General features: G+C 42.3%; 1 protein-coding gene across 1 annotated transcript in view; it reads left to right on the plus strand.

Annotated features, from left to right (window-relative positions):
- Positions 1-24965, plus strand: part of arhgef28a (Rho guanine nucleotide exchange factor (GEF) 28a) — a 285006-nt gene that overhangs the window by 183907 nt on the left and 76134 nt on the right. Inside the window, exons 13-15 of the mRNA XM_078213883.1 lie at positions 3708-3831; positions 11746-11881; positions 13332-13399. Of these exons, the coding sequence (XP_078070009.1) occupies positions 3708-3831; positions 11746-11881; positions 13332-13399 (328 nt within the window). The remainder of the gene's footprint in view (positions 1-3707; positions 3832-11745; positions 11882-13331; positions 13400-24965) is intronic.

A 24965-nucleotide genomic window follows, 5' to 3' on the forward strand; every position in this document is an offset into this window, starting at 1 on the left:
ATATTAGCAACAAACGTGAGCCTGTGTCGCTGAATTGGCTGCTGGTAACTTCTGAAAAAAAGAGCGTTCTCTGTCCTTTTCACTTTCCCATTCCCAAAATGTGGCAACAGTTTTGTGTTCCAGGCTTTCCTGAATTTCTTAAAGGGTTTTCTTTGACTGTTTTACCTTCTCATGGCTAACGTGCCTGCTCCTCGAAAACCTCAATCTGCACAGTCATTTGCTCCAAAACCTCGAGATTTTCACTTGACCCTTTCTCTTTGGGTTTCTGGCATTGTGAGCTTGATTTTTGCTGCCGAGCCGTAAAATATCCTGACTTAGAAGGCCTGCCTCAGTTTAAAGGGCCCTGTCTTTGCGTTGGGGTTGCAGGGAAGGCTAGAGTCTAGTCTAACAGCCATCGGAGTAGTTTGTAAGTGATCATTGGTGGGGTTAGGGGTGGAAGAGGGGAGTCAAATGGGAGCGAGTGCCGAGGAGGGCTAGTTAGAAGGCCTGCCTTTGTTCTCTGGAATTTGATCTAGTTGTTTTAGAAGTTGATGCGCACTCTAACCCTCACCCCTACCCTCTCCTCATACACCCTCTTGCCCTCCATCCACCCCCAATGCTGTTGATGCCACTTCCATAACACCTCTTAACCTCATGCCATGTCCATAGTCACTCACCCAGTATCCATTATGGACAGGTCTCAGGATCCATGCGCAGTTGAAAAAACTTCCAATAGAGCTTGCACTCATACACACTTGATGTTACAAAAAACCTCTCCCATTCCTGAAACCCATTCAAAGATTTTTAAAGCCTCTGAAGTGGGTAATTTGTTATATAAACAAATGCACTTCTATTCAGTAATCACTTCAAAGTCAGCTAATCCTTTAATAGCCTCTTTAAACCATCAATCAAAATGTGAATTCAGCCAAGCATTCATGATAAAACTCAGCTCTCATAAAGGCCATTGGGAAATTTCAGCAAATAACTCATTTGAAATTGCAAGAACAGATGCTAACCTTTTCTAACCTATTTTTTTCTAACCTATACCAGATGATCCATCAATCAGTGCAGTCCAGCAGAAGGTGTTTTTTTAAACTACGATAGCTTCAACCTGTTTTTTTCATCAATGGTGGATGATTTAAATAACTTAGGATCACAACACTTAAACAAACATATCTGCCCTTCAAGAGCATTTACATCTACTCTTCTAATATCACATGTAAGCAGAATATACACACACATTTTATAGAGAAATTCACGTCTATAGAGCTGCTCAGTAAGATAAATGGGTGACTCCATTAAATCAAGATTTTTGTCAAATGCAGAGAAATTAAGTATCATATTTGATTAGCACACAGTCCTTTCATCTGTATTCTAATTAATTGAATCATGTATAATTATCATGCAGAAAGTGCTTTTCCAATGCAGCTTCATGCATGCTTCAACGAGCTCATTTGTTTCAAAGAGCATTTAATTCTAGATTCCTGCAAAATAGAAATAATATGCTCTATTCTGTGAGCAGTGGAGATTATACTGTGATGTGTTATCTTAATCAGAAATGCTATCTAAAGTGCATGTATGTATTTATTAATTGTGGTTCTTCTAGGAGTAAATTATTTTTACATTGCTAAATTCAGATTTGCCATAGTTTACATTTTTCTCGTTAAAGTAAGTAAATTTGCCACTTTTAGGCACTCCCCACCCCCGCCCAAGTCTAAAATCAGACAGAGATGGGCGATGAAGTACTCTGCTGCTGAAAACAATCATTGTAATTTAAAAATAAAATGGCCAAAATGGGCAGTAGTCGCAAACAAAATAGACTTTGAGACCTAGGAATTCAACCATGCAACACTTTTTAAGGTGCGAAATGACCTCTTAAGCTTCCAAAATTGTGAGAACTGCTCCTAATGAGCCAGAAGTGCACCGTGTTGCTGCAGAGAAGAGAAAGAGGCATCCACGACCCATGAAGAGCCAGGCATCTTTTACATATGCAAATAATCAGACTAATAACGTTTGAGGCCAGCTGCATTCAGGAAAACCAGGTCCATGTGCAGCCGAACATGCATTCCTGAAAGGGACTGGTACAGGATGCCATCACCAATGCTAAATGTTTAAAATGAGCTTACCCAAATGTGGAGATGGGAGGAGAGTGCTCCTCTCAAAAGCGCTTTGTCCTTCCTGCCATGTACTCACCTGACTCCGACCTCTCTGAAAATGTAAGGTGGGGTAGGTGTAGGCACTGCCCATTCCACCCGCACACACCGATGCCTGCTCTAGTACCTATTGAGGCCCTTATGTGGTCTCATTCCACTGCCAGTGGTATTTTAGCTGCAGCAAGGAGGTGGGAAGCACACGACGTTCAGGAAGTCCCGCAATTTCAGCTGCACAGGCTGGTGTCAGGCAAGAGGATGCACCCTCCTTTTAGGACCCTCTAAGTTGGCAGCATCACTCCCGCCCAAGTCATTCTTCCTCTTAACCATCCCACCTGCTGTCCAGAACTTGGTCTCCTAATCCCTCACCCCTGTTGCCCAGACCCTGACTCCAGACTTACCTTGGCTCCTTGACGTGGTGGAGTTGCCTGTAGCCCCATCAGTGGCCACCGCTCCCATTGGTGCTTTGAGGACTATGGAACCATCTAATTGGCTGGTGACTTTCCAACATGGGACCTTCCTAAGATAGGAACAAAAGTCTTGCCTTAAAACCGTTAATTCTGTTCCCAGTGTTAAATTGGTGGGGGCAGCTATCGTGAGCGTGTGTTGGCTTTCCCCCTGACTTTTTGGCGGGAAGACGAGAAACTTGACAGGCTGAACATTCCAGCCCCTTGTGTCCATCAGAGCAACACAGCAAGTGCATTCATAGATTAATACAAGTGAACATACAGCTAACACAAACAGGAAATGTGGCGCAAGGTTGTAAGTGAACCATCAGGCCTCTCGGGATATTTTCCCCTTTGTACTAATTTTGCTTCTGATCTTCAAAAGCTAACGTTGTGAGTGTGCTGTGCTTGCAGCAAATTGTTATGTATCAGCAGTCTCCTCATGGCTTGACCAGCTAATGTCACTCATCCTAAAATGCTGATTTGTTTGCAGTAGCTGATGATCTGTAATAACTGTGTACCACTTGCTGATAGCTAAATGTAAGACTTACCAGTCTTTTTCCAGTATTACCAACCTTATTCCTTGAAGCATCTCAAAATTGTGTCAATTCGGAATTTGTAGGCTTCGTTTGAGACTAAATGGGTTTTCCCATCTCTTTTTATCATGTTTTCACCTTCCCCCCCCCGAACTTGTTGACTCCTTGCTGGGGTTATGATGCTGTGGCAACAGTATCTGCCTTGCTGTTATAAAGCTTTATTTATCCATGAGTCTTAACGATGACTGTTACCAATCTATCCACCCGTGGGCATCATCAAAGCCAATCTCAATCTGTTCTCACCCAATGGCCACAGCAACATACATCCAGCAGGGAATGCTGGCTAAGGTTCTCTGATTGAAAAATATAAAGTCAGCCCATATTGCCGTCCTGACTGAGATCAGGTAACATAGTACAAACGAGGGAATCAAATCCTGGACCATTCTGGTCTCTGTAGTTCAACTGCACGCTAGTTTAAGCTCACTGAACCAGAAAATACATGTGTTTTGTTTTACTCTGGGAGAATTAAATCCCAGAGTGGACTTTCAAATTTTAGTCAGTCAAAAGAACTTGGCCTAAATCTATTTATCCTACAGAATTGAAGAGGAGGAGTGGGACAAGTATATTATTCCTTCAAAAGCAGAGACTGAAAAGTATAAAGTGAGCCGCACGTTCAGCTTCCTCAAAAACAGGATGACAAGCACCAGAAATAAGGGAAAGGTAAATAATCTTTGTTATTCAATCTACAGCACATTCTCTTGAGCACTGCAGTTGGAACCGGTCCGCACATCCTATAAGACGGTAATATATCAGGTGTCCTTGTAAATTCTAAGATTACCATGTAAGGCAATGGACATGTGGCTAGTAATTTATTGTTGGGGCTTGTGAGGTTTAATGTTTCAAGGTATGAAGAACCTTTCTAATGAACAAACACCTGGGGTGGGATTTTTACGACCGCGTTCGGGCGAGATCGTAAAATCCCACCTGAGGCAAACGGAGATTTCCATTCTCTGAGCCTTGGGGCGGGTGAGGCAGTAAAATTCCAGCCTTAATTTCTGAATTTATCATCTCTAACGCTAGAGGCCTCAGTTGTACTTGGACCTACAAGCTATGAATAACTGGTCTTTATGAATCAAGTAGAATTTATTCAGCAAGACTTTACTTGTACTTGACAAGAAGCAGTGAAGACAACATAGATGTTTCTCATCTTTCAAGATCTCAGGAACTCTTGGTGTTGTCAGCACAGACCATGGCCGGGATTATACCGGTTCGCCCTGCCCATCGATGGGCGGAGCGAGCCGGTAAAATCGTGTGAGAGCCGAGAAATCAGAATCATGCTCGATTTCTCGTCTCTCGCAATCTTACGAGATCTAGATTTCCAGCGAGAGGCTGAATAAATTATTTAAATATATTGTAATGTTAATTTACATGGTATTAGCGAGCCGGTGCTCAATCATCCAGGCTCGCTTGCCTTCATGGCCTCGCCGGGAGAGGTTCTCTCTGGCGAGGAGAACACCTGCTTTCCATGAATGGGGTAGAACCAGAGGCCACCAAGGCCCCCCGGGAAATCCGAAGGCAAAGGAGGGAGGGCCCCTTGGGCAATGCCAACCTGGCACTTCAGTAATGCCTATGGGGGCGGAGCTAATGGGTGTGGGGTCTATGGGGGCAGGGTCTATGGCATGTGGAGCCTGAACGGAATGGGACTTATGGGGGCAGGGCTTACGGGGGTGGGGCCTATGGGATCAGGGAGGGAGGGGGACCACTTCAGGCGATCGGTATGGGGGGAGGGGGGGGCCCGCTGCCACTATGCAGTTCTGATCAGTGAAGGGGAAGGGGCACGATCGGTCCTGATCAGCCGAGGGCCCCTACAATTGTGGGTGAGGATGGAGTTGTGTTCAGGCTGCCTGCAGCAGCAGAGGCCTGACAGTTCTCTCTGTCAGACACAAGAGGTCTGCACATATGCAATAGCTCCCTCTGCAGGCTGGCTGGTGAATTACGCCCTGCCCACTGCCTGTAGCAGCTACAAATGGTCTAGCCCATATTTTTAATGTCTCAAGTCCATAAGATTGGGGGTGAATGCTCACTCAAAAAACGGATCTGCAACTCTCCCATTTTCACGCTAGCTGGTACACTTAGAATCATTCTCATAAAATTCTGCCCAATGTCTCTGTTCTTTGTCTTTGAAGTGATGTTGAACTGTGTCGAGAAGAGACATACCCCAGAAGCCATGGTATCACTGTGCACACAAGGATCACAATTTCTCACCTTTTATTCCTCAGTCTCTCATTATTTTAGTCCTTTTTTGGAGATGAACAAAGAACAATACAGCACAGGAACAGGCCCTTCGGCCCTCCAAGCCTGCGCCACTCATGTGCCCACTAGACCATTCTTTTGTATCCCTCTATTCCCAGTCTGTTCATGTGGTTATCTAGATAAGTCTTAAACGATCCTAGTGTGTCCGCCTCAATCACCTTGCTTGGCAGTGCATTCCAGGCCCCCACCACCCTCTGTGTAAAATACGTCCCCCTGACATCTATGTTGAACCTTGCCCCCCTCACCTTGAACCCGTGACCCCTTGTGTTCGTCACCTCCGACCTGAGAAAAAGCTTCCCACTGTTCACTCTATCTATGCCCTTCATAATTTTATACACCTCTATTAGGTTGCCCCTCATCCTCCGTCTTTCCAGGTAGAACAACCCCAGTTTACCCAATCTCACCTCATAGCTAAGACCCTCCATACCAGGCAACATCCTGGTAAACCTTCTCTGCACTCTCTCCAAAGCCTCCACGTCCTTCTGGTAGTGTGGTGACCAGAACTGGACGCAGTATTCCAAATGTGGCCTAACCATCGTTCTATACAGCTGCAACATCATATGCCAACTTTTATATTCTATGCCCCGTCCAATAAAGGCAAGCATGCCATATGCCTTCTTCACCACCCTCTCCACCTGTGCTGCCACCTTTAAGGATCTGTGGACTTGTACACCCAGGTCCATCTTCACCTCTCCTAATTCCCAGGTCCCAATTCACCTCTCCGATTGGCTATAAGATGCAAATCATCTCACGTCACCCCACCTTTGCCATCCCTGCTTTATGGATCATAAATTGAGACACAGCTCAATCACTCACTTCCTTAGAGCCCAGAAGTAAACACTCCATTACAAACAAATTATATATTTCATTTTGATACCAGTCAGAAATAAAATCACATCCTCTTGTCAACAAATTTTCACCCAAGTCCCACACCAAAGCTATTAAAATCAAGTTAAAACCACTTCCTACCATCATGTCGGAGAATAAAGGTTTCCTCTGGCACAGAATAATTGTAGCAATGCATGGTTTGTTTAAACATAAAGGGGGCGATTTTACCATTTTGATTCTAAATGCTGGGTGGGCTAGAAACTCGGAGTGTTTCAGATCTGAATTTAAGGCCCGTTTTTCGTCCCTCACATATTGCCTGCAAAATTTTGAGCACGTCAGATTTGCACTGCAGAAGCCAGTGGGTGGAGACTAATGCACCCAAAAGACTGCAGAGGGATGTAGTGCGCATGTGCAAGCCTGTGGTGCAGGAGTCTGACAGAAAAGAGAGAGCTGTCAGGCCCCTGCTACTGTAGGCTGCCTGAAGCAGCTGCCTCCCCCTGTTATCACGGAGGCCTGGTGGGCATTGCCCAGGTGCCAGGGTGACACTGCAAGTCTCTTCCCCCCCCCCCCCCCCCCAAGGCTAAGTTGACCGCTCCCTGTTCATGGGGTGCAAGTCCATTCCTTGCCGGCAAGATCCTTCCCCAGTGAGGTCATAAAGGGGGGCCGAGCCCGGACGATTGAGCGCCGGGTTCGCTAAGCAGATGCAAATGCCCATTTTAATAAATTTAAATATATTAAGTTGCCTCTTGCCCATTTCCGGCAAGAGACTGACTGGCACCAATCACACTCAGGGCGCTTTACTGCTCACTTTACCACGGCATCGCGCCCAAAAATGGGCACAATGCGATTGTAAATCATCCCCAAAGTGTCATCTTAAGTCCAGGGTACTTTTAGCCATTCCTAATTGTATTTGGCCATTGCAACACCTAATTGGATTTTGGCCATTAACACAGCTGCTGCTGCAACTCAAGACTCAAAGACATTCCATCATAAAACCTCAAAACAATGTTGTTTCTTCACAAGCAACTACTTTTCTATTTCCCAACAATTTTGACTGTTAATTGTCTAACATAAATTCAAACTGATCCTTTTTTTGAAAGTGGTTAAGAAATGAATTCCAAATATGTTACAGATTCTAAAAATTAGTAGAATTATCAAAATCTTATAGGCTGCAAATATTCTATGTGATGTAGCATCAGAATGTTATTTTGTTGAACTTTAGAAATTGATTGAATAACATTACAACCCTTTTAATCAGCCCCACTATTATAACAACCTCCATGGAGCTTCACTCCTTGACCAGTATAATAACAGTGAGGTTGTTTTAACGTCCCTTCGACATTTGTTAAATTTGCTTGCTTGCTCAAGTTCTTACCCAATTCTAGTTCTGTGGCTTCTGATCTCATCCAGCAATAGAGCAGAAAGAGGTCATTTGGCTCATGGAGTCTGTGCCAACTCTCTCAAAGACCAGTCTGGCTCCTCCATGTCCCTGATTTTTTTATTTTATGCTTCAGATATTTATGTACAGTAAGATCTCACTTAAAGCTGTGGTTGTATTCCTGAAAGTCATAACTTTTAAGTAAGACAGCATTAAGTGAATCATGAGTTCCCATCGGAATCAAAGCTGGAGTTGCGTTCCTTCAGACATTTTTTGGACAGCCTTTTCGCTGTACAAGTTGAAATGCGATACTGTAATGTGCAGCACTGTGCATTCCCAGCTGGAGTAGCTTGCAAAATAAAATAAATCACTGAATATCACACAAATACTGTATAAGTTCAAATTAGATAACAGTAAATCAGCCGAACAAGCCCTAACTAGCACAGCTTCTGTGTCTCACTCCTGAAACTCAGGTCAACTTTTTCACAGAATAACAGAATCTTTACAGCACAGAAGGTGGCCATTCAGCCTATCGAGTCTGCGCTGGTTCACTGAAACCACATTCTATCTAGTCCCATTCTCCTGCCTTATCTCTGCAACCTTCCAAATTCATTCTTATCAGATAGCAATCCAATTCCCTTTTGAATTCCTCGAGTGTACCTGCTTCCACCACACATTCAGGAAGTTCGTTCCAGACTCCAATAAAAAATGTTTCCTCAGATCACTTTTGCTCCTTTAGCCCATTATTTTGGATATGTGCCCTTTAGTTCTTGATGCTCTCTTGAGTGGGGACAGTTTCTCACTATTTAACCTGTCCATACCCCTCAGGATCTTGAATCACTATATCAAGTTTCCTTTCAGACTTCTTTTCTTCAAGGAAAACAGTCCAAACGTCTCCAATCTATCCTCATAGCTACAACTCTTTATCCCTGGAATCACCCTTGTGAATCTCCTTTGCACTCTCTCCTATGCCTTCACATCCTTTCTCAAGTATGGCTCCCAGAACTGGATGCAGCACTCTAGATGAGGCCTAACTAGTGTCTTATACAAGGTCAACATGACCTCCTTACCCTTGTACTCAATGCTGGTATTAATAAAGCCCAAGATACTATATGCTTTATTAACTGCTCTCTCAACCTGCCCTGCCTCCTGCAGTGATTTATGTGCATATACACTGAGGTCCCTTTGTTTCTCCATCTCCTTTGAAGTTTCTCTCTTTATTTTATACTGTCTGTATTCTTCCTGCCAAAATGAATAATCTCACACTTCTCTGCATTGAACTGCATCTGCCACATGTTTGCCCAACTCATCAAATATAGACTATTCTCATCACTGTTGACAATGATTCCAATCTTCATATCATCTGCTGTAAACATCACAGTTTAGGTAATTAATATATATTAGGAAGAGCAATGGTCCGAACACTGACTGCTGGGGAACTCCATTACAAACCCTCCTCCAATCCAAAAAACAACCGTTTATCACAACTATGTTTCCTGCCACTCAGCCAATTTCTTATCCAAGTACCTACTTTCCCTTTCATTCCATGAGCTAGAATTTTGTTCAGAAGTTGGTTGTGTGGCAATGTATCAAATGCCTTTTGAAAATCCATGTACACCACATCAACAGCATTGCCCTTATCAGCCTTCTCTGTTACCTCCTCAAAAAATCCAGCTTACATTCAGTGACTGGTATATGACGACACTGTTTTGTTGCGCATTCCCCTCTCACTTATAGCCATTCAGATAATAATCTGCCTCCCTGTTTCTGTTACCAAAGTGGATAACCACACATTTGTTCACATTATACTGCATCTGCCATGCATTTTCCCACTTTGTCAGCTTGTCCAAATCACAATGAAGCATCTCTGCATCCTCCTCACAGCTCACCCTCACTGCATGCCATTCAGAAAAAGACCCATTTATTTCTACTCTTTTCCTGTCTGGCAACCAGTTTTCTGTGCATCTCAACACACCAGCCCCAATCTCATGCGCTTTAATTTCACATGTTGAAAGCCTTCTGAAAGTCCAAATAAATCGCATCCACTGGCTCCCCCTCATCAACTCCACTAGTTACATCCTTGCAGAATTCCAGTAGATTTGACAAGCATGATTTCCCTTTCATTTGCTGACTCTGTCAGATTCTGCCCCTGTTTCCAAGTGCTCTGCTATGAAATCTTTGTTAATGGATTCTAGAATTCTCCCAACTACCGACACCAAGCTAACTGGCTAAATAGGCTATCCTGATCCTCCCTTCCTCCCATATCCCTTGATCCCTTTAAGCCCAAAAGCTATATCTAATTTCTTCTTGAAATCAGACAATGTTTTGGCCTCAACTACATTCTGTGGTAGTGAATTCCACACATTCACCACCCTTTGGGGAATCTTCTCACCTTAGTTCTAAAATTAGCAACCCTCTCTCAATGGCAGTGAATGTTCCAGTCGAGCCTCTGACTCTGTCTCCCTGCCCTGCTCACAGGACCTCAGGTTTTGCTCTCTCCCTTCAGCCTTGGCCTCAGGGATAAGGGCAGCTCCAGCATGAGAACATGGCAGCAACTGGCCCAGAGTTCAGCTGGCGGGGAGAGTGAGACTAGAGTGCAAATAACGGAAAAGCAAAAAAGTCGTAAAACTCTTAAAGAATAAATGACAGTAAAGCAAAATGACTTTAAGCAAGACAACTTAAAACAAGGATTTATTTGAAGCTTACAACCCACCATTCTTATCAGGCAGTGCATTGCAAATCCTTTTTTAAAAAAACAGTCTTTGATAATGTGGGAATCCTAGCCTTTCTTTGATGCTTTTAATTCATGTCCAGTAATCATGCCATCAACCACATTGTTTATTTCTTCACATATAATATCAACTTATGGTTGATTAGGGGCAGCACGATGGCACAGTGGTCAACACTGCTGCCTCACAGCACCAGGGACCTAGGTTCAATTCCCGGCTTGGGTCACTTTCGGTGTGGAGCTTGCACGTTCTCCCCGTGTCTGCGTGGGTTTCCTCTGGGTGCTCCGGTTTTCTCCCACAGTCCAAAGATGTGTGGGTTAGGCTGATTGGCCATGCTAAGTTGCCCCTTCGTGTCAGGGGTTTAGGTTATGGGGATAGGGCCTGGGTAGGATTGTGGTCGATGCAGACTCGATGGGCCGAATGGCCTCCTCCTGCACTGTAGGGATTCTATGAGTTCTATGGGTAGGTCAGAATACAGACCTCCCGAATTTGTTGTGTTTGCTTCGTCTCTGCAGTGAGACTGAGTGAACTGTTATAAATTTTTCTATTATTTCCATTGCAATTTTGAGTCTATATTGCTTCTAATTCTCATTATATTTACAGTGACAAGGAAGGCAAAGTAACTGAACTGAGACACTGACCTAGGGAGTTGGTGACTTTAAATTGGTTTAGTCATTAAAAGAAAGCCACCTCACTGCCCACGGGCGTAGGTTTCAAGGCCACCAGATGGTAGGGTTTAAACCCCAGCCTTGCTGTCAAATTATTCACAGGCTTTTGGTTATTAAATACATTTCCATTGTCGAAGACACGCATTGCTTTGCTGAAAAGAGGGAGAAAAATCATTTAAGCCCTGAAATTGGATGTGTGATATATGAATAACTAGAGTCTGGTCAAGCATTAAACCAAAGACGGAACCTGACTGAGGCCGTCCTCTGGCATGTAGTTTTGTTAGCTTGCCTGCTGTTTGGCCAAGGCTGAGTGAATTAAGTGGATGAAAACTAAACCTGGAACTTGATGTCTTCCTGGCCAATAATTTGGGAGGGAGGGAAGTGAAGTGTGATGATAAGGACAAGGATATTGAAATAATGGCAAAGCAGTGGACAGTTCACAAATATCAATTGTATCGAAAACAATGACCTTAAATTGCAGAACATTTCAGTTTGCAAATATACATGAATAGGATGGAAATAGAGGAATATGATCCCCGGAGATTTTAGTTCAGACGGGCAGCATGGTCGGTGCAGGCTTGCAGGGCTGAAGGGCCTGTTCCTGTGCTGTAATTTTCTTTGTTCCTTGTATGCTATAAAAGTTAATTCATGTAAAACTGTTTCATGCAAACTACAGCTGTGCGTGATTTTTCACCCCCGAAAACTTTTACTTTAACAGGGGAAACATAAGGATACCAAGGAGAAGGAGAAATGGAACAATGGCCATCTCTTCATGGCAGGGATTATTTCAGGGACAATACAGTGCATGGTTTGTGACAAGCTTGTTGGTGGAAAGGATGTTCTACAGTGCTTCAGTGAGTAGCCAACCTTGCAGGTTATAGGGACAAACATTGAGTTGATGTCCGTGATTCAGAAATTCATGTGCTGAATTTGGGCTGAGTGGCTTGTATCCCACATAAACTTTACTACCAGTATTCCCCATATGCACATCCACCAGAATGATCTCTGAATTTGGAATGTTTACTTCAATTGTTGTACATCTAGGTTATTTTGTCATAAAGTAACATTTATTTTTTTCATCTTAACATCTTAAAGCAACAAAAGAGCCTATTAATCTGACTCCTCCCCTCCCACTCCCAAGAATGGCCAATTTACAAAGATACAAAGATCAAGTAAAAGGCTAGAGACCAGGCTTGCTCAGTGTCCATCTCTTTTCAGTTAGTATTTTAGAATGCTCCTCAGGGATAGGACAGAGCTTCACTTGTTCTGGGCAAAGGGCTGTCAGAGCCAGCTTAATGAGACAGAGGGGGCACCCTCCTACCTTGTGCTCATGCTGTGGCAGCTTGACTCATGTCTTACCCCAGAATCCAAGACATTGTAGCCCAAATCCCCTGCATACCAGAGGATCAGTGGAGATCCCTGCCAGCAGAGTGCCATTTTAAAGAGACGAATGCAATCTTCCGCAGATCCATGCATTCAGTTGGAGCTTTTAGCCGCCCATCTCCATTTGCAACCACAAAGTTAGTGATCCACAAAGCCCAACGTGCAACTGCAAAGCGTTTCACCTTACTTTCCTGCCCTTTCCATTGACACTAGGCCTTTCCAGATAGCACACCCTGAAGCTGCTCCCAGGCCATGCATGTATAACTTCAAGCACGCTGTGCCCATCTAGAACTGGAAAAAGGCAGAGAACCAAGGAATATCTGATCTAAACCTCCTTAGCAAAAGCTGGTGTTTTATTTTAAAGAACAGAATGCCCTGTAAAACCATCACGGTTTTGTCAAGTAAGAGGAAGCCAGGATAATATTTAGGTTGTGTATCCTACAACAGAGCTAGTTTGGAAGATAGATCGATAACTAAATGTTGACCAGGGAATGATTGCATGTAAATTCCCTCATGGTAGCTGGGGGATTTAAATACAGTTAATAAATAAATCTGGAATTCATAAAGAAAAGCTTGTGTCAGAAATGGTGATTTTACCAAATTGTCATAAAAATCTACCCAATCACGCTTGCCCTATCGGGAAGGAAATCTGCCATCCTTTCAAAGTCTGGCCTACATGTGACTCCTGACCCAGTGTTATCTGGTTGACTCTCTGAAATGATCACTCAAGCCACTCAGTTAAGGGCAATTAAAAATCAACAAGAAATGTTGACCTGCCAGAGGTGCTCACATCCTGTGAATGAATTAACAAAATCTGGTGCTACCTGAATTTACATCTAATGTGTTTCTTTTACAGGTTTCTGTGATTGAAAATCATGTTTCATTTTTAGTTTTGCTAAAAAAAACTGTTCTCTTTTTCAGATTGTAGCATGAATATTCATAAAGCTTGCAGAGATTCTGTTCCCATGTGTACCAAGGTCAAGAATCTAGTAAGTACTGGCCTTGGAATAGGAATTAATTAGGATTCTTGAAAATATCATTTTTAATCACTTATTCTCAGGCTATGATTAGCATTGGGTTAACTGCATTTTGTTAATCATATCTAGTTTCCTTGAGGTGCTGTTGGTGGGTGTTCTCCTTTAATCACTGCAGTCATTGCACTGAACATCAGTCAGTAATTATGTTAGGCAGGAAATTCCCATATTTTGATGCAATGACAATGAATGAATGATGATAGGCTCCAGACATAGAAGCACTGCAGAATTGCAAAGTTATTTACAAGAATGGTGTTGGCCCTGAATGATATTAGCTATCAGAAAGATTGAACAGGGTTGGAGCTTTATTCTTTAGAAAAGAGAAGATTGAGTGGTGACCTGATGCAGATTTTGAAAATTATGAATGGGTTCGACAGGATAGATAGAACATAGAACATAGAACATTACAGCGCAGAACAGGCCCTTCGGCCCACGATGTTGCACCGACCAGTTAAAAAAAAAAACTGTGACCCTCCAACCTAAACCAATTTCTTTTCGTCCATGAACCTATCTACGGATCTCTTAAACGCCCCCAAACTAGGCGCATTTACTACTGATGCTGGCAGGGCATTCCAATCCCTCACCACCCTCTGGGTAAAGAACCTACCCCTGACATCGGTTCTATAACTACCCCCCCTCAATTTAAAGCCATGCCCCCTCGTGCTGGATTTCTCCATCAGAGGAAAAAGGCTATCACTATCCACCCTATCTAAACCTCTAATCATCTTATATGTTTCAATAAGATCCCCTCTTAGCCGCCGCCTTTCCAGCGAAAACAATCCCAAATCCCTCAGCCTCTCCTCATAGGATCTCCCCTCCATACCAGGCAACATCCTGGTAAACCTCCTCTGCACCCTCTCCAAAGCCTCCACATCCTTCCTGTAATGTGGGGACCAGAACTGCACACAGTACTCCAAGTGCGGCCGCACCAGAGTTGTGTACAGTTGCAACATAACGCTACGACTCCTAAATTCAATCCCCCTACCAATAAACGCCAAGACACCATATGCCTTCTTAACAACCTTATCTACTTGATTCCCAACTTTCAGGGATCTATGCACACATACACCTAGATCCCTCTGCTCCTCCACACTATTCAAAGTCCTCCCGTTAGCCCTATACTCAACACATCTGTTATTCCTACCAAAGTGAATTACCTCACACTTCTCCGCATTAAACTCCATCCGCCACCTCTCGGCCCAACTTTGCAACCTGTCTAAGTCTTCCTGCAAACTACGACACCCTTCCTCACTGTCTACCACACCACCGACTTTGGTGTCATCAGCAAATTTGCTAATCCACCCAACTATACCCTCATCCAGATCATTAATAAATATTACAAACAGCAGTGGCCCCAAAACAGATCCCTGAGGTACACCACTTGTAACCGCACTCCATGATGAATATTTACTATCAACCACCACCCTCTGTTTCCTATCCGCTAGCCAATTCCTGATCCAATTTCCTAGATCACCCCCAATCCCATACATCTGCATTTTCTGCAGAAGCCTACCATGGTGAACCTTATCAAACGCCTTACTAAAATCCATATATACCACGTCCACTGCCTTGCCCCCATCCACCTCCTTGGTCACTTTCTCAAAAAACTCAATAAGGTTAGTAAGGCACGACCTACCTGCCACAAAACCATGCTGACTATCACCTATCAATTCATTACTCTCCAAATAACTATAAATCCTATCCCTTATAATTTTTTCCAACATCTTGCCGACAACAGAAGTGAGACTCACCGGTCTATAATTCCCGGGGAAGTCTCTGTTCCCCTTCTTAAACAATGGGACAACATTCGCTAACCTCCAATCTTCTGGTACTATACCAGAGGCCAACGACGACCTGAAGATCAGAGCCAGAGGCTCTGCAATCACTTCTCTTGCCTCCCAGAGAATCCTTGGATAAATCCCATCCGGACCAGGGGATTTATCTATTTTCAGACCCTCCAGAATATCCTGCACATCCTCCTTATCAACTGTAATACTGTCTATTCTACTCCCCTGCAACCCAGTGTCCTCCTCAGCTATATTCATGTCCCCTTGCGTGAACACCGAAGAGAAATATTGGTTCAATGCTTCACCAATCTCCTCCGGTTCCACACATAACTTCCCTCTGCCATCTATAACTGGCCCTAAACTTGCCCTAACCAACCTTCTGTTCTTGACATACCTATAGAACGCCTTAGGATTCTCTTTAACCCTATCCGCCAAAGTCTTCTCATGTCCCCTTTTAGCCCTTCTAAGCTCGCTCTTCAACTCCCTCTTAGCCAATCTAAAGCTTTCTAGTGCACTACCCGAGTGCTCACGTCTCATCCGAACATAAGCCTCCTTTTTCTTTTTAACCAACAAAGAAACTTTTTTGGTGCACCACGGTTCCCTAGCCCTACCAATTCCTCCTTGCCTGACAGGGACATACCTATCACAGACTCGCAGTAGCTGCTCCTTGAAAAAACTCCACATGTCGGACGTTCCCAGTCCCTGTAATCTCCTAGTCCAACCTATGTTTCCTAATTCTCTCCTAATAGCCTCATAATTACCCTTCCCCCAGCTAAAACCACTGGCCCGAGGTTCATGCCTATCCCTTTCCATCACTAAGGTGAACGTAACCGAATTGTGGTCACTATCACCAAAATGCACACCAACTTCCAAGTCTAGCACCTGGTCTGGCTCATTTCCCAGCACCAGATCCAATATAGCCTCACCTCTAGTTGGCCTGTCTACATACTGAGTCAAAAAACCTTCCTGCACGCTTTGAACAAAAACTGACCCCTCTAACGAGCTAGAGCTATAACAATTCCAGTCAATATTAGTCAAGTTAAAATCCCCCATAACAATTGCCCTATTACTTTCACTCCTAAGCAGGATTGACTCCGCAATCCTTTCCTCAACCTCTCTAGAACTTTTAGGAGGTCTATAAAAGACTCCCAACAGGGTGACCTCTCCTCTCCTATTTCTAATCTCCGCCCATACTACCTCAACAGATAAGTCCTCATCAAACCTCCTCTCTGACACTGTGATACAATCTCTGACCAATAATGCTACCCCTCCCCCTCTTCTACCTCCTTCCCTACTTCGACTAAAACATTTGAACCCCGGGACCTGCAGCATCCATTCCTGCCCCTGCTCTATCCATGTCTCTGAAATAGCCACAACATCGAAGTCCCAGGTACTGATCCACGCTGCAAGTTCACCCACTTTATTGCGAATACTCCTGGCATTGAAGTATACACATTTCAAACCCTGCTCCACCCCACCTCTGCAATGCCGTGCATTGCAGTCCCCATCCATGCATCCCTCACTTTCAGCCCCACTACTCAGGATCCCTCCCCCCCCCCGAATCAGTTTAAACCTCCCTGCATGGCCTTAGCAAATTTACCCCCCAGGATATTGGTCCCCTTCTGATTAAGGTGTAGACCATCCTTCTCATAGAGGTCACACCTTCCCCAATACGAGCCCCAATTGCTTAAGTACCTGAACCCCTCCCTCCTGCACCATCCCCTCAGCCATGAATTCAAACCTTCCCTCTCCCTATTCCTCTCTAAACTATCCCGTGGTACAGGCAAGAGTCCAGAGATAACCACTCTGTCAGTCTTGGCCTTTAGTTTCCACCCCAACTCCATAAATCCCTGCCTAATATCCCCTTCCCCTATCCTCCCTATGTCGTGTGTCCCCACATGTACAATAACTTGTGGTTTATCTCCCTCCCCCCTAAGAGTCCTGAATACCCTGTCAGACACATCCCGGACCCCAGCCCCTGGTAGGCAACACACCAACCCTGAGTCCCTACCTTTAGTTCCGACCCTCCTATCTGTCCCCTTAATTGTGGAGTCCCCAATCACAAGGCCCAGTCTTTTACAGCCCCTAACCACCTGAGCTTTCTCACTCGGCTCACCCCCAGAGATCTGCTCTCTATGCTCAGTTGATTCCTCCTCAACTGTAGCCTCCAGCACCGAAAACCTATTATGGAGGGGAACCGCCCCAGGGGATTGTCTTCCCGATTGCTTCTTACCCCTCCTCCTGGCATTGACCCAAGCCTCATTTCTAGGAGTTACTATTTCTCTATAACTCCTATCAACTTCCACCTCCGCCTCCTGAATTATGCGGAGTTCCTCTACCTCCCCCTCCAGCTCCTTTACACGCTCCTCCAGAAGCTGCAATCTAATGCACTTCTTACAACTAAAATCTCCTGAAACACTACTGGATTTCCTCACCACATACATCCCACAGGAGATGCAGCATACTGCCTGAACTGCCATCCCTGAAGCCATTACCAGCAAGAAAAAAAGAAAACAAAAAACTTCCCCACACTTATAATTAGGTTAGAGGAGGATGGAAGGGTGGGATCCTCTACCAGTGTAGAGGATCGGGTATCTCCTCTGCACCAATTTATAGGGCTAGGGGCCCGAGAGAAAAAAAAAACTACTACTGAGGGGGAACCTCCCAGGTAACTGACTTTTAAAGTTAAAATAAAAACCCTTCCCAGACTCCTTTGCTGCCCACTTCTAGTTTTCACTTTAAACTTGAAAAACTGCTGTTAAAGTAAAGGCCAAAAAAATACACACACTAGCTGACTAATTAAATAAATAAACAATTCAATTAATCCAATTAATCTCTTACCAGCACTGCTGCTTTTCAATCACCCCTCTCAGCTTGCTCCAGTGGATCAATGAGGGGGAACCTCCCAGGTAACTGACTTTTAAAGTTAAAATAAAAACCCTTCCCAGACTCCTTTGCTGCCCACTTCTAGTTTTCACTTTAAACTTGAAAAACTGCTGTTAAAGTAAAGGCCAAAAAAATACACACACTAGCTGACTAATTAAATAAATAAACAATTCAATTAATCCAATTAATCTCTTACCAGCACTGCTGCTTTTCAATCACCCCTCTCAGCTTGCTCCAGTGGATCAATGAGGGGGAACCTCCCAGGTAACTGACTTTTAAAGTTAAAATAAAAACCCTTCCCAGACTCCTTTGCTGCCCACTTCTAGTTTTCACTTTAAACTTGAAAAACTGCTGTTAAAGTAAAGGCCAAAAAAATACACACACTAGCTGACTAATTAAATAAATAAACAATTCAATTAATCCAATTAATCTCTTACCAGCACTGCTGCTTTTCAATCACCCCTCTCAGCTTGCTCCAGTGGATCAATGAGGGGGAACCTCCCAGGTAACTGACTTTTAAAGTTAAAATAAAAACCCTTCCCAGACTCCTTTGCTGCCCACTTCTAGTTTTCACTTTAAACTTGAAAAACTGCTGTTAAAGTAAAGGCCAAAAAAATACACACACTAGCTGACTAATTAAATAAATAAACAATTCAATTAATCCAATTAATCTCTTACCAGCACTGCTGCTTTTCAATCACCCCTCTCAGCTTGCTCCAGTGGATCAATGAGGGGGAACCTCCCAGGTAACTGACTTTTAAAGTTAAAATAAAAACCCTTCCCAGACTCCTTTGCTGCCCACTTCTAGTTTTCACTTTAAACTTGAAAAACTGCTGTTAAAGTAAAGGCCAAAAAAATACACACACTAGCTGACTAATTAAATAAATAAACAATTCAATTAATCCAATTAATCTCTTACCAGCACTGCTGCTTTTCAATCACCCCTCTCAGCTTGCTCCAGTGGATCAATGAGGGGGAACCTCCCAGGTAACTGACTTTTAAAGTTAAAATAAAAACCCTTCCCAGACTCCTTTGCTGCCCACTTCTAGTTTTCACTTTAAACTTGAAAAACTGCTGTTAAAGTAAAGGCCAAAAAAATACACACACTAGCTGACTAATTAAATAAATAAACAATTCAATTAATCCAATTAATCTCTTACCAGCACTGCTGCTTTTCAATCACCCCTCTCAGCTTGCTCCAGTGGATCAATGAGGGGGAACCTCCCAGGTAACTGACTTTTAAAGTTAAAATAAAAACCCTTCCCAGACTCCTTTGCTGCCCACTTCTAGTTTTCACTTTAAACTTGAAAAACTGCTGTTAAAGTAAAGGCCAAAAAAATACACACACTAGCTGACTAATTAAATAAATAAACAATTCAATTAATCCAATTAATCTCTTACCAGCACTGCTGCTTTTCAATCACCCCTCTCAGCTTGCTCCAGTGGATCAATGAGGGGGAACCTCCCAGGTAACTGACTTTTAAAGTTAAAATAAAAACCCTTCCCAGACTCCTTTGCTGCCCACTTCTAGTTTTCACTTTAAACTTGAAAAACTGCTGTTAAAGTAAAGGCCAAAAAAATACACACACTAGCTGACTAATTAAATAAATAAACAATTCAATTAATCCAATTAATCTCTTACCAGCACTGCTGCTTTTCAATCACCCCTCTCAGCTTGCTCCAGTGGATCAATGAGGGGGAACCTCCCAGGTAACTGACTTTTAAAGTTAAAATAAAAACCCTTCCCAGACTCCTTTGCTGCCCACTTCTAGTTTTCACTTTAAACTTGAAAAACTGCTGTTAAAGTAAAGGCCAAAAAAATACACACACTAGCTGACTAATTAAATAAATAAACAATTCAATTAATCCAATTAATCTCTTACCAGCACTGCTGCTTTTCAATCACCCCTCTCAGCTTGCTCCAGTGGATCAATGAGGGGGAACCTCCCAGGTAACTGACTTTTAAAGTTAAAATAAAAACCCTTCCCAGACTCCTTTGCTGCCCACTTCTAGTTTTCACTTTAAACTTGAAAAACTGCTGTTAAAGTAAAGGCCAAAAAAATACACACACTAGCTGACTAATTAAATAAATAAACAATTCAATTAATCCAATTAATCTCTTACCAGCACTGCTGCTTTTCAATCACCCCTCTCAGCTTGCTCCAGTGGATCAATGAGGGGGAACCTCCCAGGTAACTGACTTTTAAAGTTAAAATAAAAACCCTTCCCAGACTCCTTTGCTGCCCACTTCTAGTTTTCACTTTAAACTTGAAAAACTGCTGTTAAAGTAAAGGCCAAAAAAATACACACACTAGCTGACTAATTAAATAAATAAACAATTCAATTAATCCAATTAATCTCTTACCAGCACTGCTGCTTTTCAATCACCCCTCTCAGCTTGCTCCAGTGGATCAATGAGGGGGAACCTCCCAGGTAACTGACTTTTAAAGTTAAAATAAAAACCCTTCCCAGACTCCTTTGCTGCCCACTTCTAGTTTTCACTTTAAACTTGAAAAACTGCTGTTAAAGTAAAGGCCAAAAAAATACACACACTAGCTGACTAATTAAATAAATAAACAATTCAATTAATCCAATTAATCTCTTACCAGCACTGCTGCTTTTCAATCACCCCTCTCAGCTTGCTCCAGTGGATCAATGAGGGGGAACCTCCCAGGTAACTGACTTTTAAAGTTAAAATAAAAACCCTTCCCAGACTCCTTTGCTGCCCACTTCTAGTTTTCACTTTAAACTTGAAAAACTGCTGTTAAAGTAAAGGCCAAAAAAATACACACACTAGCTGACTAATTAAATAAATAAACAATTCAATTAATCCAATTAATCTCTTACCAGCACTGCTGCTTTTCAATCACCCCTCTCAGCTTGCTCCAGTGGATCAATGAGGGGGAACCTCCCAGGTAACTGACTTTTAAAGTTAAAATAAAAACCCTTCCCAGACTCCTTTGCTGCCCACTTCTAGTTTTCACTTTAAACTTGAAAAACTGCTGTTAAAGTAAAGGCCAAAAAAATACACACACTAGCTGACTAATTAAATAAATAAACAATTCAATTAATCCAATTAATCTCTTACCAGCACTGCTGCTTTTCAATCACCCCTCTCAGCTTGCTCCAGTGGATCAATGAGGGGGAACCTCCCAGGTAACTGACTTTTAAAGTTAAAATAAAAACCCTTCCCAGACTCCTTTGCTGCCCACTTCTAGTTTTCACTTTAAACTTGAAAAACTGCTGTTAAAGTAAAGGCCAAAAAAATACACACACTAGCTGACTAATTAAATAAATAAACAATTCAATTAATCCAATTAATCTCTTACCAGCACTGCTGCTTTTCAATCACCCCTCTCAGCTTGCTCCAGTGGATCAATGAGGGGGAACCTCCCAGGTAACTGACTTTTAAAGTTAAAATAAAAACCCTTCCCAGACTCCTTTGCTGCCCACTTCTAGTTTTCACTTTAAACTTGAAAAACTGCTGTTAAAGTAAAGGCCAAAAAAATACACACACTAGCTGACTAATTAAATAAATAAACAATTCAATTAATCCAATTAATCTCTTACCAGCACTGCTGCTTTTCAATCACCCCTCTCAGCTTGCTCCAGTGGATCAATGAGGGGGAACCTCCCAGGTAACTGACTTTTAAAGTTAAAATAAAAACCCTTCCCAGACTCCTTTGCTGCCCACTTCTAGTTTTCACTTTAAACTTGAAAAACTGCTGTTAAAGTAAAGGCCAAAAAAATACACACACTAGCTGACTAATTAAATAAATAAACAATTCAATTAATCCAATTAATCTCTTACCAGCACTGCTGCTTTTCAATCACCCCTCTCAGCTTGCTCCAGTGGATCAATGAGGGGGAACCTCCCAGGTAACTGACTTTTAAAGTTAAAATAAAAACCCTTCCCAGACTCCTTTGCTGCCCACTTCTAGTTTTCACTTTAAACTTGAAAAACTGCTGTTAAAGTAAAGGCCAAAAAAATACACACACTAGCTGACTAATTAAATAAATAAACAATTCAATTAATCCAATTAATCTCTTACCAGCACTGCTGCTTTTCAATCACCCCTCTCAGCTTGCTCCAGTGGATCAATGAGGGGGAACCTCCCAGGTAACTGACTTTTAAAGTTAAAATAAAAACCCTTCCCAGACTCCTTTGCTGCCCACTTCTAGTTTTCACTTTAAACTTGAAAAACTGCTGTTAAAGTAAAGGCCAAAAAAATACACACACTAGCTGACTAATTAAATAAATAAACAATTCAATTAATCCAATTAATCTCTTACCAGCACTGCTGCTTTTCAATCACCCCTCTCAGCTTGCTCCAGTGGATCAATGAGGGGGAACCTCCCAGGTAACTGACTTTTAAAGTTAAAATAAAAACCCTTCCCAGACTCCTTTGCTGCCCACTTCTAGTTTTCACTTTAAACTTGAAAAACTGCTGTTAAAGTAAAGGCCAAAAAAATACACACACTAGCTGACTAATTAAATAAATAAACAATTCAATTAATCCAATTAATCTCTTACCAGCACTGCTGCTTTTCAATCACCCCTCTCAGCTTGCTCCAGTGGATCAATGAGGGGGAACCTCCCAGGTAACTGACTTTTAAAGTTAAAATAAAAACCCTTCCCAGACTCCTTTGCTGCCCACTTCTAGTTTTCACTTTAAACTTGAAAAACTGCTGTTAAAGTAAAGGCCAAAAAAATACACACACTAGCTGACTAATTAAATAAATAAACAATTCAATTAATCCAATTAATCTCTTACCAGCACTGCTGCTTTTCAATCACCCCTCTCAGCTTGCTCCAGTGGATCAATGAGGGGGAACCTCCCAGGTAACTGACTTTTAAAGTTAAAATAAAAACCCTTCCCAGACTCCTTTGCTGCCCACTTCTAGTTTTCACTTTAAACTTGAAAAACTGCTGTTAAAGTAAAGGCCAAAAAAATACACACACTAGCTGACTAATTAAATAAATAAACAATTCAATTAATCCAATTAATCTCTTACCAGCACTGCTGCTTTTCAATCACCCCTCTCAGCTTGCTCCAGTGGATCAATGAGGGGGAACCTCCCAGGTAACTGACTTTTAAAGTTAAAATAAAAACCCTTCCCAGACTCCTTTGCTGCCCACTTCTAGTTTTCACTTTAAACTTGAAAAACTGCTGTTAAAGTAAAGGCCAAAAAAATACACACACTAGCTGACTAATTAAATAAATAAACAATTCAATTAATCCAATTAATCTCTTACCAGCACTGCTGCTTTTCAATCACCCCTCTCAGCTTGCTCCAGTGGATCAATGAGGGGGAACCTCCCAGGTAACTGACTTTTAAAGTTAAAATAAAAACCCTTCCCAGACTCCTTTGCTGCCCACTTCTAGTTTTCACTTTAAACTTGAAAAACTGCTGTTAAAGTAAAGGCCAAAAAAATACACACACTAGCTGACTAATTAAATAAATAAACAATTCAATTAATCCAATTAATCTCTTACCAGCACTGCTGCTTTTCAATCACCCCTCTCAGCTTGCTCCAGTGGATCAATGAGGGGGAACCTCCCAGGTAACTGACTTTTAAAGTTAAAATAAAAACCCTTCCCAGACTCCTTTGCTGCCCACTTCTAGTTTTCACTTTAAACTTGAAAAACTGCTGTTAAAGTAAAGGCCAAAAAAATACACACACTAGCTGACTAATTAAATAAATAAACAATTCAATTAATCCAATTAATCTCTTACCAGCACTGCTGCTTTTCAATCACCCCTCTCAGCTTGCTCCAGTGGATCAATGAGGGGGAACCTCCCAGGTAACTGACTTTTAAAGTTAAAATAAAAACCCTTCCCAGACTCCTTTGCTGCCCACTTCTAGTTTTCACTTTAAACTTGAAAAACTGCTGTTAAAGTAAAGGCCAAAAAAATACACACACTAGCTGACTAATTAAATAAATAAACAATTCAATTAATCCAATTAATCTCTTACCAGCACTGCTGCTTTTCAATCACCCCTCTCAGCTTGCTCCAGTGGATCAATGAGGGGGAACCTCCCAGGTAACTGACTTTTAAAGTTAAAATAAAAACCCTTCCCAGACTCCTTTGCTGCCCACTTCTAGTTTTCACTTTAAACTTGAAAAACTGCTGTTAAAGTAAAGGCCAAAAAAATACACACACTAGCTGACTAATTAAATAAATAAACAATTCAATTAATCCAATTAATCTCTTACCAGCACTGCTGCTTTTCAATCACCCCTCTCAGCTTGCTCCAGTGGATCAATGAGGGGGAACCTCCCAGGTAACTGACTTTTAAAGTTAAAATAAAAACCCTTCCCAGACTCCTTTGCTGCCCACTTCTAGTTTTCACTTTAAACTTGAAAAACTGCTGTTAAAGTAAAGGCCAAAAAAATACACACACTAGCTGACTAATTAAATAAATAAACAATTCAATTAATCCAATTAATCTCTTACCAGCACTGCTGCTTTTCAATCACCCCTCTCAGCTTGCTCCAGTGGATCAATGAGGGGGAACCTCCCAGGTAACTGACTTTTAAAGTTAAAATAAAAACCCTTCCCAGACTCCTTTGCTGCCCACTTCTAGTTTTCACTTTAAACTTGAAAAACTGCTGTTAAAGTAAAGGCCAAAAAAATACACACACTAGCTGACTAATTAAATAAATAAACAATTCAATTAATCCAATTAATCTCTTACCAGCACTGCTGCTTTTCAATCACCCCTCTCAGCTTGCTCCAGTGGATCAATGAGGGGGAACCTCCCAGGTAACTGACTTTTAAAGTTAAAATAAAAACCCTTCCCAGACTCCTTTGCTGCCCACTTCTAGTTTTCACTTTAAACT

This window comes from Mustelus asterias, chromosome 6 (genome assembly GCF_964213995.1).
Source record: "Mustelus asterias chromosome 6, sMusAst1.hap1.1, whole genome shotgun sequence".
Lineage (NCBI taxonomy): Eukaryota > Metazoa > Chordata > Chondrichthyes > Carcharhiniformes > Triakidae > Mustelus > Mustelus asterias.